The 16,201-nt window shown below is 42.3% G+C and overlaps 1 protein-coding gene across 1 annotated transcript in view; it reads right to left on the bottom strand.

Moving 5' to 3' along the window:
* EGFLAM (EGF like, fibronectin type III and laminin G domains) overlaps positions 1 to 16,201 on the bottom strand; it is an 82,691-nt gene that overhangs the window by 18,647 nt on the left and 47,843 nt on the right. The window contains exons 8-15 of the mRNA XM_057364692.1: positions 13,428 to 13,543; positions 12,833 to 13,184; positions 9,719 to 9,819; positions 8,381 to 8,481; positions 7,164 to 7,308; positions 5,136 to 5,325; positions 1,521 to 1,646; positions 557 to 800 (exon numbers count right to left, since the gene is read on the bottom strand). Coding sequence (XP_057220675.1) covers positions 557 to 800; positions 1,521 to 1,646; positions 5,136 to 5,325; positions 7,164 to 7,308; positions 8,381 to 8,481; positions 9,719 to 9,819; positions 12,833 to 13,184; positions 13,428 to 13,543 — 1,375 coding nt within the window. The remainder of the gene's footprint in view (positions 1 to 556; positions 801 to 1,520; positions 1,647 to 5,135; positions 5,326 to 7,163; positions 7,309 to 8,380; positions 8,482 to 9,718; positions 9,820 to 12,832; positions 13,185 to 13,427; positions 13,544 to 16,201) is intronic.

Here is a 16,201-nt window from a genome sequence, read left to right as displayed (position 1 = left end):
GTGACTAGTTTAAACCATATATTTATCCTAGACAACTTATATCATAGAGATTGAATACTAGCCTCAGGTCCCTCAAAAAACAGCACTATGAGGAAGTGGAGGGACCTGGAAGTGTATCTTCCTGTGTCACCTCCAGCCTGGCCCCTACTGCCTGGAACTGGAAACCAGAAAGGAGGATGCTCACAAAAGTGCCAATATCATGAAATCCTGTGGCTAGAAAGTATATGCTTGAAATATTTATAGATACCCTAATCAGTTAKGGTGCAATGTCAGGGGGGGCAAGAGGGGAATTACTGCAATACCATGCAGACACGAAATTAGTATCTGCAGCCAGATAAAACACAAAGCTTTGAAACATAAACTGATGWAGGAAGGAAATCCCGTCCCCCTGAATACATTTCCAGTGTTTTTGGCCTCATTAGAAGTAGGCACTAGAGACCAAGGGGCTCACAGGCCTCATCAYAGCCTATGACTCTTTCCAGCCCCCTCCTCACCTGGGTCAGCACCRTGGCACTTTTGGGATTTTTGGGAAGGAAACAGACACAAAACCATTTACCTGATAACAGCTGTTCCTGAGCCACAGTCGAACCTGAACTCCACATAACCAGCCACCATGTTAATGGAGAGGAAGTCCTTGCTGTCTGTGTCATAGCTGTACAAAAGGACACCAGTCTCTAAATCTGGACGAAATGTCAGCTCAAACTCCATGAAGGAAAGGTAATTCTGTGGTTCCAAGGGCCAGGGTGTGCTAGCAAATGATCTTAAGGATTCGTTGAACTGAGGTATGGCCAAGGTGAGTGCTGGAAATCCAGAAATCACAAGCAGGTCAGTTGAGGCTCAGACAAAAAGGATTGATTCTACCATCCAGTGTCTGTTCCCTTTGTTACGTATTTAAAGCTGAATCTTAGCAAAAAAACCCAAAATATGTTTCATCTAATTTTTTTTTTATCTTAGCCAATATTGCTCAATCCCATAATTTTCCAGGGATATATTTACACTATAAAACATTATGTACCTTTTCCTCAGTGATTCACAACAGTGTTTTTCAAAGTAACAAGCATGCACACAATGAGGGGTGGCATGAAAAGTTCTACAGCATAGATAATAATGCCACATGTATTTTACTACTTGTATCTCCAGTTTCAGCAGGAAATTGACACTGGGTCCTTTACATTTCAAAATATACAACTGACACTGGTTTTGGGAGAGAAGTGGGTTTTTTTTTAGAATTAATGTGCAGATGTGGACTGGTACATTATTTTAACTTCTGAATAGGAATTTTGAGATGCACAAGTACAGTTAGTTCAAAAAAGCAAAGAAGTTTAAGAATCACAGTTTGTGAAGGAGCTTGATGTGGTTCCAAAGAGGTAAAGGAAGGGTTTCAACATGTGACTTTAARAAGATGAAGTAACAAATACTCTCTWCTGTCAGTGTAACAATGTGAGATCATCTCGCATGGAAACACATTGAATAATAAATATCACACACAAAGCAATAGAGGCATCCCWGCATCCACTCACCTTCCTCGCAATGATGACCTTTAAATCCAAGAGGGCAAAGGCAAATGTAAGAATCTGCTTTGCTCGCAGTACAGGTGCCACTGTTGATGCAGGCTGCCTCATCGCAGATGCCACTGCTACACTCACCTAAACACAAGAGTCAGAACAYTGATTTATCGGAGAATTTTGTCAAAGATTTATTTGGCTGTTGATCTCCGCAACTAACCAACATAATTCTGCCCAGATTCTTTCCCAATTTGTCAAGTGGTGTGCAAGGAAATCAGCTTTTTGAATATCAGCTTTTTTTTTTTTTTTGAATAGCAGACCAGCAACAGACTTCACAAATAGCAAAAACGTAGCCCTAACAAACCATGACAGATGTAACTTTCAATCATTCCTTATATTACTTGTCTGCTCCTCTTTCTATTTTCCMAAAAAATAAAATTTTCTCTAGATTGTTTACAAGCACCATGACTTGTTTAATTTTAATTAACTTAAGTGCTTCTTTGTTCACTGTAAATTCATGCCATGCTGAGCATGGGAGGTGTTAATCATCATCAACTAATCTTATTAGCCAAAAGGAGGTTGTCAACCCTCTTGTCCACATTAAATGGGATCCATATCATCAACATATGGGCTTTTTAAAAAGCACCTCTACAAAGCTGGTACATCAATTTAAATAACAAGGAGATTATTTCTTCCYGCTGAAATTGTTGTAGAACAAATAAATACTCATTTACTTCCTAAAACAGATATCTATAAAGTCAGACAATGCAACCATCAAGTGTCCATCTGATTGAAGTTTTTGTAGAATTTATTTTCTCCTTTATTTTAGTTTCTAGTGAAATAACTCTTTCCTTGTCAAGAGTAACAAACTGATTGCATACATCAAGAAAGATCAAGTAAGACTTCTGTGGTGCACAATTCTAAGCACACTATTTGAAGGGGTTTAGTCTTTTATGGCAAACTAAAATTTACACATTTATTTTGAGGCACACTGAAGTATCAYTCTGAGATGACAAAGGTTTCGTGAGGCAGCTCTGACAATAACGCTGAGGTTTCCCCTTCTGGTCTGCACTGTAATGGCCRCAAGTGAACCAAAGCAGGACAGGTATCCTGTCACTCAGATCCCTCATTTGCTCATCAATTACCATGATGCTGACAGAATAGCACTCACTCTATTTTATAGGCAAGGAAACAGAGCCAAGATATGTGTGAACAAGGATCTCTATGCATGAAGACACAAACAGAAAACCAAGACAACACTCATCTTTGCTATATCTGCTGCACTGTTAATGCTGGCAGTATGTGCAAATAGATCAGAGTTAAAGTCTTTGAGAAACTGAAAACAGCAAGGAAGACAACAGCAGTAGGATAAGTCAAGTCACGATTTGAGAAAGAGCTTGAACTGGAGCAGTCTTGGTATTTAAGGACAGGCGGATCTCCCAATGTCTCAGTGACTTTTCACAACCTTTCACAGGTGACTCTGTTGAAGAGGAAAAGCACAAGTGTGATGGCTGTGTATGCCTGGCTGCAAYGGCAGATGAAGAAGAAGGGAAGGTGCAGCAGGAGTCCAGGGTCCTGCCATCCCCACTCCGAACCACAAGTGCTGCCTCCTCTTTTGGTCTCTCAGTTCACAGTCCAGTGGAACCTGTGCTGTAGCCAGCAGAGACAGCACAGGGAAAGGGAAGAAACCCTCTCCTCCCACCCTCAGTTCAGCAATCCATGTAGCACAGCACCCCTGATTTATACACTGTGCCAGAAGAGAYTGAGTGGCAAAAGTCATCCCTAAATCCTAGCAGAGTTTACTGTCAATTTTTTTATTTTAAGTTAAACTCACATGACCTATTGTTTGTAAGTCTCTTCTGTACAGTTTCGCATAAATGTGTGCAGTCACACAAGGACAGTAAGGCTTTATCAGTCAGTTTTGAGTCACACATAGCAGGGCACAGCATTTATTTTCATTGGTGTCGATTGCTAATGCAGTAGTATGTGGAGCATTCACGGATGGGAATGAAGCTAGCTGCATCTCAAAAGGCAATAGAGATTAGGGCTCACAGAAGTTCAGCAGGGCTTTCATCTGTCTAAATTCCATAGATTCTCACTCTATCGTGAAATTACRCTCTGCTTCCAAAATCTCACTCCTTTCAGCAACTGTTTATTGGGCCAGTCTGTTCTACCCCTATATTGCACAGAAGTTTGGTCATGGCACATAGAGAATACAGAGCAATTGTTGAAAAGTTTCTCACAAATTATTTCCTTCTTGGGATGTCAAATGCACARSTCCAGAAGAGAAGAAAGATGACTTYGTGGCTGATGCATGGCATGGACAGTTCAGTGATATAGAGTCTGTTTCTCACTGTTACCACTTGTCTTGTGTCTTGGGTTTACTCTTAAACTGTTTAGACCGGGAGATCATTAAAGCAAGGATTTTGTTGTCCTGCCTTTTTTCAAGTGACTGTTACAGGGATGAAATAGATGGATGAATAAATAAGACAGAACTGGTTAATTAGGTTCCCTATTTCTCCATCTTTTACACTGTGAAGGGAAGATAATGTTATAAYAACACTTCATAAAGCTGCTGGAAGTGTTTATTCCAAGCTATTTTTAAATCACACCATAACTCWAGATAGCAAAACAAAGGATAGTATYCAGGAAAACCTACATGCCTCAGCAATGGCTGGGTGTAACATAGAAAGCCCTCTGTGACAGCCACGGGACTGCTGTGGGTCTGAGAGATCCATGGATTACTTTAGACAAGTGCAATGATATCTTCAGGCAAAATGCATTTTGTTGGGTCCATATTATTTCAAATGCAAGGTCAGCATACATATTATTGATTTCTGATGACATGGCTGTGTCAGTCAGGGGCATGAAGAGGTGTCCTGATGATACCTTAGGACTTTTAGTTTCTATATTTTCATGCATCTGTATTCTTAYATTCCTCTATTATAGCACTAAAAACTACCTTTCTCGCATCTTTAGACAAAACCATCCCTCTCTGAGCCTGAATCCAAGGATACCTTGCTGCCTCAGAGACCCAAAATATGTAAACAGTGAGCTGGGGGAGCAAGTGGTTGACATAATGATCTGAAGGTAGCGTTGGAGAACTGAGGCCCAATATGTTAATAAGGCAGAASTTATAAAAGGTGAAGACCTCGTGMCTCCRTGTCTATTTTGGGCATAGCCTCAGGAGGAGGCTTCTGTCTGCCCTAATGTACCAGTAGGCCTGTATTAACGCTGTCTATTCTCATTCTCTTAGATTTGTCTGGCCTCTGTTTTCATGTGTGCCTGATTTTAGGCAATGCTGAGAGATGCTGGCAGAAATACTGRTGAAGTTGTAATCATACCAGCAGCCCAGATATCTCATAATTTGCTCATGAAAATGGTTTAACTGTTTACTGTGTACAGTAAATGTGTCCACAAGGGGTTTACCTGAGCAATGTGATGAGCTATCCTGCTACAGATTCAGCAAGAGGAAGATGTTGTTCCAATGTGCAATGACACAGAGGAAACCTGAAATTGAGACCGTGCCTCCCACCTCTTAAACCTGGGCTGTGGCTCAATTTGCTCCAACAGGGTGAAATGTAACCCTGGGTTAGTCACTGATGACAGACACCACACCACTGCACTTACCGACGTCAGCACCGCTGAGAGCTTTCCCTAATGGCCAGGGTCTCATGTCAATTATCTTGCCATTGATGCTCAGGGACTGCACACAGCCCTGGAAGCCRCGGTTGGTGCCGGTGGCCCTGACCAGCCAGTACACGCTGGGAGCACCGCCAACGTAGAAAGGAGTCTGGAACGTGATTTTGCTGTACTGGCCCTGGAGGGAGAGCAGAGCACAGCACGCTGTGTAACAGATGCAACACAGGACAGCTCATTATGCCACAGTGGTTTGCAATCAATTTTTTCCTCCATGAAGAATTGTGTCAGGGAATATGTGAGTTATTCATTGGTAATTCCTTCCCATTAGTCATCCCTCAAATCAGTCCACCATTCAAAATGAACCTTTTTTCACCTGCATCCCATCACAGTAACATGAACTATTGAAAGCACAATAAAAAAGACTAAAAATCGCTGTTTTGAGGAGAAATTGTGATCTGTCTTCTGCTGCAATTTCTTTCTTTATTATTGCCAAAAACTGTGTTCTACACCCTAAGTCCTGAGGCACAGAGACAAATGAAATACTGTCTTTTGGACAGAGTCCAGCAAGTGTTTAGTGTTGAACAATAATAAAATGACAAAAATAATGGAAAGGCAAAAGCCAGTAAAATCACAACTTCAGTATGCTTCTGCTCACTTTGCCAGTGCTAAATTTACTGCCCATCTCTTTTCTCAGCTTCAACAAGTCTATAGAAACCTACACATAYGATTTTACTAACATTGCTACAGGGCACAGGAAAGAACAAAAAACATTAAAACCAACAGAATCTTTTTGGACCATTGAACCAAACTCCATATTACTGTGGCCAATGGAGTCTCAATTCCTCCCACAAATTGATTAAAATGTAACTTTTCCTCTGACTCAATGGCTCTTTCAAAACCTCACAGGGAAGAAAACACTCAGAATTCTCAGTTATTCAGGGCCAGTTTCTGCCAACATGTGCTTCTGGCAGCACTGACCTCTAGTTTAAAAGCTTTCTGGATTTTTCACCCCTGCCCTGCCCCCACAGTGTTTATAACAATAAATTCYATCACCTTTTTTCCAGGCTAAATAAGCTGAGGTTATTTAGTCTGCAGGAGTTCACTTGCACAGTGCACTGCAGAAACTGTGCCCATCTCTCCTGATTCACACCTGCCCTCATGGCATTGGTGGCAGAGAGCAATACATGACACACTGAAATTTTYTCTTCTGTCATTTCCAGCTGATGAGAACTCAAAGCACTGCAATTTTTTCCCTTCAGTGCCTGCACATGAAAGTGGAAAGTAATAAGAYGTCTGAAGCTGCTTTCTTTCAAGGCTAGGGATGGCATGCTAATAGTGGCCATCAAAGGAAAGACATCTGAAACAATTTGAAACTGCCTTTTCTTCCAGAGCCTTAATTTTGTTTTCTGGCCTGGCAACAGAGCAGTCAAGGCATCTTCCTCTATTGTATTTTATCTTGTTAGCCTTGAATGAACTTGCTGGTATTAACATAGGTTGCATCTCCATTATGACACTTAAATCTACATATCCAGAATATGCATGTAATCACACCTCTGTATACAAACTTTGTGTGGGWATATGCATATTATACATAAATGTATACTCGTATACACATATGCATCTAATTTTGATGTCTGAGGAAGCAAAGAAGCTCTCTGAGGCTTGAAAAAAAAATTAAAGCAATCAGGGACAGCAGCAGCTGTACAATCTGGTGAACTTCTAACAGCCTGTATTTGAGACTGWCATACGGCAGCAGAAGGGTGGCAGAGTAAACATGGAGGACAGCAGGGAAACTGTGATGGGATTCAGCCCTGAGATATTCATCTGTGTTATTTCTAGACTACATATTTAGAAGAGTAATTCGTACACAGATCCTAGTTCACTAAATGTCCCACCACCAATAAATAAAACCACACCTTTTAAATCTGATCAGACTTCTGATAGTACAAAAAAAACCCCATGTCATCATAACTTTGAGAGACCTGAAGATCRAGCCATAGGGGCAGGATTACCAACCTGAGATTTTCCTGTCACTGGTGCATTGTTGTCCATCCTGAGCCAGCCATTCACCCCATCTCTGAACAACGTGACAGTGTGCCAGTTCCCCAGCTTGATTTTGTTTTCACTCGTTATGACTCCGACTCCAGTGCCACAGTTGAACCTGGGAGYGTGAGACCAGAGAGGGCAAGGTAACTATCTTATGTTAACGAAATAACCAAAAGTTTGTTAGACTCTAAATATTCTTTTTGCACTTGGGAACCTCTCTGTTCCACCTTCCTCCTGCCTATTAGCAGAGGAAAATAAGACACCAGGTCAACATATGATCTGTTTTAAGTTTCAAGCTTCATTATCTGTCTAACATGGCAAAGATTCTGCATTCTCTGGTCGTACCAAGTGCATTGCTAATCTTGCCAACAGCTGAAACAGTTTCAAGACAGAGGGTATTACAATCCGAGTTCCTGCTATCACAGTAATTTCTCCTGGGAATTTTTCTAGCTCCCTGGTGAAAGGCAGTGCTACATTAATAACTCCGCTAGTCCATTTGAAACTCAGTACTGATCGACAAGAAGACCTCCAGGAGAGCTGAATGTGCGCAAAATGTGCCATTTTCCCTGATTGTCATGCAGTGGAGGTGAACAGAAACACAACTATGGYACATCACCCACTTTGTTATTCCCCAGTTTCAAAGGACTGACCCTCCTAARAAAGAAGATGCCAGAGATAGTCTTCCACTTCCTTCATATTTATCAGACCACAAGAAACACTCTATATCTTCATTTAAAAAACACAACTCTCATCTAAACAATGTATATAAGATGAAGTTCCTGGCCCCTTGCTGGCRTTACATCCTTTATTTTGCTACATTATCTACAAATCTTTTGCTGAGAAGCAAAACACTGACTAGGTACAGTTCAATATACCATCAGCTTAGCAAATACAGTGTCTCACTGGCATTTCTGGTAAGAGCCCCAGACAAAAGCTTTAAAGAAAACTGATCATTTTGCCCTCACACTGCAGTCTGAATAAAAGAGCTCAATAGGGCACATGTTCACGCACTAAAGAAGGATGAGAGAAAAAGGTATTAAAGAACTCTTAAATGAAATTACACTGTCCTTTTTGTGCACTGCATGGGGCAGAAGTCAAAGACGCTGGAGATATTCATCACATAGAGCAGTCCCACGAGGCAGCAATAACCCCTTCTCTTTACATCAGATTTAGGATGGAGGTTTTACCTGAACTGGAGGCTTCGTCGGATAATTGCCAGTGACATAAAATCACCACGACCGTGTTCATTTTCTCCACAGTACAGCAGCAAACCATCTTCGGACTCAGCCTGCAATGATTGCATCAACATGAAAAATCAAAGCCTCAAAATTACAGATAAAAGCAATCAGCAGTGGGGGACTTTTCTCCAGAAAAGGGTCATCATTTTTCAGATTGAGTTTTTAACTTGCAGAATCAGAAATTGTTCCGTTTTGAGCCCTGCGTTTAAAGAACCTAGAAAATCACTGCCTTAATGGTTATGCAATTTAAGACCATCTCTTAAAGTATGATACTATCAGACCTGAAATAAACCCTGAAAGTGTTAAAGACTGTCAGACATGTCCCATATGAGACTCCTGAGCAAAAAGTCGAGCAAGAATGCCCCAGTAAGCCCGGTAAGTGCAAACACATCAGACTCACTGCACATGAACACAGACACCCTACTTCACATGTTCCATGGGACTGACACTCCTCCAGCCAAACAACCTGTGCTGGCAGCATTTCTCCATATGTGCACTGCAGCTGACACAGTGGCTTTTCACAGTTATCCTGCATTTTAAAATGACAAATTGCTAGAGGAGTGCAAGATCACCACGTGAGGTGACAGACTGCTGCTCCGTTATTGACATTCTCCCACCCAGACTGTGAGGCTGGTGARTCTGCTTTACGTGGGAGTGGGGGCCACCCAAGAGCTTGGCCCCACTGCCTAGAGGCCRCCCTACAAGTTCAGTAATGAACAGACAGCACTAGCACAAGCCAGCATGGGATGTACCCCCACTTTAGACCACCATTTTAACTAGAATGAGATCCTGAATGTATTAGCAGTCTGTGTCCCTAACTTCAGAGGTAGAAAATAATTCCTACTTAAACTCTGAAGGGTGGGAAGGGAACTCTGGATGTAGGGCAATGTTTTGCTCAGTATGACAGRATCAGTTTTTTAGACACAAAGACACTGCACACCACTTCCAAACTCTAATTCACAAAATATCCAGGTGTGCTTCAGCTCATCCACATGACTATAACCTTGCCAACATACATTGCTGCTAGTTCACAACAGCAGCATTACCAGTCCCAGGATTCTCTCATGCAGTGCCTACCAAGAATGGACAAAAATACTCCAGCAGCTCATAAACTTCATTTACATTCACTGAAGGTTAAGACAGGTCTTTACAAATAAAGGCTATGAACAGGCTCACCAAAATTACACTACAAGCTRTACTAGAAGCTAAGTTATTGTTCTGTTGTCTTCTGCATCCAAGTAAGTAAATAAAATTTAAAATGCCTATGTGAGAATTGCTTAAACTTACCCTGAATTCAAGGGTAATTTGAAATGTCTGATAGGATTTTTTCAGTGGTTCAAAGGTGATATATGAGTAGCCAGAAAACTGAGGATACTGGATATTAATGTCTGAAAAGCAAAGAGGAGAGCATGTTATTTAGTAGTTTTCTTTCACATAAAAATCAATATACACATTTAGTACTAGGTAACATCAGGTGGAAACGAAAGGGAGAGTTCCTCCAGAGACAAGAATCAGTCAGCAGCAGTCAACAATCAGTTAACCTATTGCCTTGTCCTCCCACCACTTTTTACAGCAAATTCTTTTATTCCCCAGGACCTGGTGAACTGGGAAAGTAACAAGATACTGAGGGCCAAATAATGTCCAATAGCTTAATCACCGGGTTCAGAGGAAATTTCTCCAGGTTTTCATTCTTGTTATAGATGACAGAACCCATCAACTTTATATTAATCTTCTTTCAAGAATTTCATTTAACAAAGAGAGGGCAAAGTAATTTTCTGTTCTTCAGGATCACAAAAACACATGTGGGAAATGCAGCCAGATTCTGGGCAGCATTAGTCACTGCTACTCCACAGCTGCTGCATCCAGCATCTGGAGAGTCACTGGATGCCTCGTAACAGCCCAGCAGCTTCCAGCACTTCTCTCAAGTCAGCTCAGGGCAGAAGCTAAAGGGAATGATGGGGAAAAGAGAGTCCCTGCAGGCATCTTTCCATCCCTGGCTGCAACAGTGGCTCTTTTTATTGCTCTTGCCAAATGGCATTATCAACCCTCACCCTTTGTTATCTTATGTTAGACCCCAACCCTGAGAGAAAATGAAAATCAGACATGTCTTACTGCTTGCCACTGTTGGCTGTAAAATTACCTTTGCAGCTAATTTTCCTAAGAAGCACTAAGGACAGACACAGTTTCAGGCCTGAATTCCTGTATTTAGTGGATTTAAGTGTAACAAGGAAGGAAGCATGAGGAGGCCTATTCCTCTTTGCTATTTGAATACTGAGTGTGTTTTTCTCATTCAGTTTTTGAATCTGGACAGAATTCTCTCAGCATTTTTGTTTGCAAGGCACACATTTCAGGCTGAGGTGAAGGGGACTGATGCTATAAACCTGAACACAATCTCAGCAGAGAACAATTAACTCATGTCCTGATCACAAGCAGAACTGACTGGACCAGAGTGCCATACMGCTGTTGAATGTGGAGAAAAGTTTGTTTCCATTCAGATTCATATACGGTTTCACAATATTGGCTGCTGAAGACAAATTCAGCACAAAGGAGTATGAGCACATGATGCTATCACTTACTCTGGAATAATACACTCCCCTGTGAAAAATGGAGGGCTTGGACTGATGTTAACAATCYGCTTTACAGGTTGTGTATGGCCATGTCAGTTCAAATCAATCTTCAACTYTTCATACTTGATCAAGGCCTAAAATCACATCTGCAGCTGTTCCATGTCACTGAGTCACAACAGATTGTTTTCAGAAAGAGCTCTCTTTGCTTCAGCACTCCACTTTGAAGAAGATAAAGCATCCTGAGTGTCTGTATCCCTGATGCACAACACTATACATGAGGGTCTAACATGACACTGCAGAAGAAACGTGTGTCCCTGATGCTCTGCTGTAAGGCAGGGTCTGGGCAGATCAGATCAGCAGAGGCATGGACATATCAGCTCTTTCTTAGCTGGAGGGACAGACCACCACAACCAATGGGACATTTTCTTTGCACAAGCCCGAGCATTCTTCTGGCCCTTTGGTCCCCAAACCAGAAGAAAAATTACTTTGAGGGGGGGAAAAAAGTGATCTGCTTATGGCCTGGTGAGAGAGCTGGACTGGCTCACTAGGTGATCTGCTCRGTGTTAACTCCACAAAAGAGTGAATTTAGGTCTCTAGAGGGAGAGAACGGGAGGGCAGCAATGGAAGAGCCAAGAACACCAGTTCAGGGCAGCTGAGCCTCCTTCAGCTCAGCACRCTTTTGCCATGKMTCAGCTGCCCTGAAAGGAGGCAACRGGATSGGTGGCAAGTCCTGACTGGGACAAACATACCTCCTTACATCGACCCAGGCTTCAGGTCATGCTTTCTGAACTGGGGATGAGATTTTGTTCCTCTCTTGCCGCAGTCAGCCTGACCTGAGTGCTGCTCTGCAGAACTTCTGCCCCACAGACCATGGGGGYAGCCTCCTCTGGAGATATTTTTATAATGGGAGTTCTGTCTCACATCCCTGCTGTGGCACCAGCATCATCTGATGGACCACATTAAAAATGGGGGTGCTTTGGGGCTTCAGCTGCTGCCAAAAGGCAAGAGTCAAAGAGGGGTTGAATGTCTCTGCTGGAAGCTGTGGGGGCCAWGACTGGGTCTTGCTGCACTTGGGTGGTTACCAACATACCTGCTCCATCACCCCTAGGTGGGGGAAGGAGGATTAACCTCCCCTGTGCATCTTTACACAGGTTTGATGCCTTAGGATYTTTAGTTTCTATATTTTCATGCATCTGTATTCTTGTACTYCTCTAGTACAGCACTAAAAACTACCGTTCTCACATCTTTGGACAAAACAATCCCTCTCTGAGCCTGAATCCAAGGACAGCTCGCTGCCTCAGAGCCCCAAAATATGTAAACAACAGCGAGTTGGGGGGGAGCAAGTTTGGGGTGGTTGACATCATCACCTGTAAAGATCATTGAAGAATTAAGACCCTATATGTTAATAAGGCAAAACTTATAAAAGGTGAAGATCGCATGACTCATTGTCCATTTTTGGGTACAGCCTCAGGAGGAGGCTTTTGTCTGCCCTAATGTACCAGTAGGCTTGTTAGGCCTGTTAGGCCTGTATTAAAGCTGTCTGTTCTCATTCTCTTAAGTTTGTCTGGCCTCTATTTCAGATTAGCCTGATYGATAAGGCATCAGGTTCTGCAATCACTTTTTTAAAGGGCAACTTTTTCTCACCTCACTGAGGAAAAAGAAGCAAAGGGGATGAGGCCTGAACCGCTATTTGTTGCTGGATGTTGCTGCAATCCTTAGGGATCTACTAAGCCCAGCTGGCTATTCCCAAAGCACACACTGGCTGGTTCATGGCAAAGCTGTTCCCTGAACCARACAAAGAGAAGCCAGCAGCAGTGGGCACACAGACACCTACCCTGGTCACACGTGTCCCCTCCCTTGCCCAGGTTGCAGTGGCAGCGYGAGCCGCCGCGGTCGTAGTCGTTGATGCAGAAGCTGTCGGCGGAGCACACGGCCTCGTCGCAGGACAGCTCGGACAGACGCGCGGCCGAGGACACGCTGCCCCGCCGCGCTGCCCACGCCGTGCTCGSCCTCGCCGTGCTCGCCCTCGCCGTGCTTGAAGGGCGTGTGGTGGTGGGAGTGGAGGTGGTGGGTTCAGAAGTGGTTGTAAGGACCCGTGACAGGAGCCTGGAACTAGACCCTGGTGTCACTTTAGTTTCAACCAGAAATTTCCGGTTGCCTCCTTTAATAGCAGGAAGTGGTCTGAGCTGAAAGGAAGTAAAGAAACAGCAATTCAGTGAAACTAAAATGCTACGGGAAAACGAAATTAATACCTTCCAAAATACACATCTCAGGCATGGAACTTGCCCTCAGTGAAGAAAAAGAAGAGACCACATTACTATATCTGAACACGGAGTGTCTGATATTAAACTTCCTGACAGGACCATACACTTCAAAATATCCAGACTACAAAGAAAACAGAAGTGCCAAAAAGAAATCTTGACATTTACCTCTTCTATATAAATGTCATAGTCTGAATCATCAATATCAAATCCATCACCATCACCAGTCACTGTGTCTGTGATGTACCGATGCCCGTAGCTTCCACTTCCTAACTCCTCAGAGCCTGAAAAGACATAACTGGCATATTCAGTTCATATATTTTTTTCTCTTTGCACACAGCTATTCAGATCTTACCACCCCCAATTTACAACACTAAAATCTGAAGTGACGTTAATGTTCATCCTTTACAGACAATGCAAGTGTCAGTCTGGAGATGGCAGATGCCATCCACGTGAGACACACAACTTAAAACAAAGTGAAGACCTTAATTTAGTCACTTACTAGATGATTAAACAAATAAAGCAGGCAAAGTTCAGTTATCCGTCTGCAAACTGACTAGTACTCATCATTTTTCGATGACAAACATGGACAACATTCTTATGACTGAATTGTTTTTAGGTCAAACTTTTCCCTTTTATAAATACAATCTTATATCTGCCTTACTGGTAGCCAAATAACCTAAGAACAGTAAAAGAGATGAGCACAGGTAGGGTAAACTCTATTTAGGACTTAATCCACCTCCACTGACTCCACAATTCCTGAAATTAGCACCCTATGTATATTCTTAGACTATTTTTTAAAATACAATTCAGCACCTTGAGCAAACAAATATGCAAAAATATCTTCACCCAGAGCATTGTCAGGCACTGGAACAGAGCCCCAGAGAAGTTGTCACAGCACCAGCCAGACAGAGCTCAAGAAGCATTTGAACAATGCTCTCAGGCACACAGTGGAACTACTGGGGCTGTCCTGTGCAGGGCCAGGAGCTGGACTCAATGATCCTTGTCGGTCCCTTCCAACTCAGGAYATTCCGTGATTCCATGRGCATGTGTTTTTCATGCACATAATCTCCTCTGCCATCCTCCAGAGCACTGAACTGTGCTGTGAAGGACTCTGGGCCGGGAATGGACAGTCTAAAAGGTAAGGGGATCCTCATTTCTATTCCACAGAAAATATCAAGGGAAATATAGCTCAGATATTAGGAAGAAGTTCTTACAGAAAGAGTGATAAAGCACTGGAAGGGTCTGAGCAGGGAGGTGGTGGAGTCACCATCCCTGGATGTGTTTTAAAAAAGACTGGATGTGGCACTTGGTGCCATGGTTTAGTAGAGGTGTTGGGGCACAGGTTAACTCGATAATCTTGAAGGTCTCTTCCAACCCTAATGATTAGTTCTGTGATCCTGTGATTCTGTGATTCTGCACTTTTCTGCACTTTACACAGCAAATTCTGCTTATACAATGGTTTGTTCTTTTTAGCTATTAAAATTTCCTATTAAATAAATATTTAACTTTAGCTATTAAATTTCTTCTTTTCATGAAAAAAAAGACAGTAAAAGCAACCACATCACTACAKTTACTTGTTATTTCAGACAGGTTAAGAACAGACTGGTATCTTTTAACCATTAAAACAACAGACTCATATATCCGCGTTTTCCATACCATATTTTGCCATCACTTAAAAGCAGCATAGGTAACATTTAGTTCACAAAATCTCTCTTCTGAATTGACCACAGCTGCTTGTTTTTTTTTAGCAGCCATAAGCTGTCTATATTTCTTGGCRTTCATCAGGTCCTTTACATTGCAACATGCAGAGAGGGAACGTCTTGCTGGGCAGCGGCTGCAGGAAGGAGGCTCAGAAAATGCCATTGGTGGTCATGAGGGCTTCACTACCAGTACCAAGCAATCCAATGGAGCCAGTGAAGTTAACAAGGCTCAGCACACTTTCAGGAGGAGCTGTGTGGGCACAGTGCTATTGGCCTTTTTGGCCTCAGTGGACAATACAGCAAAAGTGTTTCACTAACCTGATTCAGGCAGGAGGGTACTTTTCTAAACCTTTTTGTACTCTCTGCTCTTTTGCTGTGCCTKACAGTTGTGAAATCAAATATATGTGCACCAGAGATGAATGTGTGCCCCATCTGACTCACTGGCCACACTCCACAGGCTCTGCAGGGGTTGCTTACTTACATTACATCGGCATACTGAAAAATTAGAGGCAAGTGAGCAGAGGTAATGAGGCATACACACTTGCAACCAAAACAGCACGCTGGGCTGGGATAGAATGTATGTAAGTCTATCCACTTTAACATGTATACTGGTCATCTGTAAATAACACATTTTATTTGTACATTAAACAGAAGTAYTCAGCACTGAGTTCTACCAGATGAGTTAAGCACAGAATACTTYGCTCTATGAGTGGCAACAAGATGAGGCAGGACAAACAGGACAAACTACATTATTTCTGCTACTGACTGTGAATGCACTGGCAAAGGATTTGTGTTGGACAATCAGACTACATACTTATGAACTGGTCCCAACCACTAGAAATAATTTCACCATACTGAAAACAATAGGTGCTATCAAAACRTAAACAAAACCTTTTACTCCTAATATTCACCATTATAGTCACTCAGGTTAATCACTATCCAGGATAATTTTACTTCAGGTAGGAAGCTAGGGAGATGAAAGTAGAGAAGAGTAAAGTAGAGTAGAGTAGAGTGGATTAGAAAATAATTCAGCTGTAAGGAACCTACAATCATCTAATCAAGCTACATCTTCTTCCCATCACTCCATTAGAATCCATTTCTCTGGCAATACTGATTCTGTAAGATGCATTTCTACAAAATAATTTCTGAGTGTAAAACCATGAATACATGCATTAGAAACATGATTTGCAGTTGTATTGGTTTTGCATGGCCTGATTGTGGTAGCAGGGTGGGGTTACA

This window comes from Malurus melanocephalus, unplaced genomic scaffold (assembly GCF_030028575.1).
Source record: "Malurus melanocephalus ecotype Western Australia unplaced genomic scaffold, MMel_1.1 scaffold_41, whole genome shotgun sequence".
NCBI classification, from domain to species: Eukaryota; Metazoa; Chordata; class Aves; order Passeriformes; family Maluridae; genus Malurus; species Malurus melanocephalus.
This window is presented reverse-complemented; position numbering and strand designations above follow the sequence as displayed.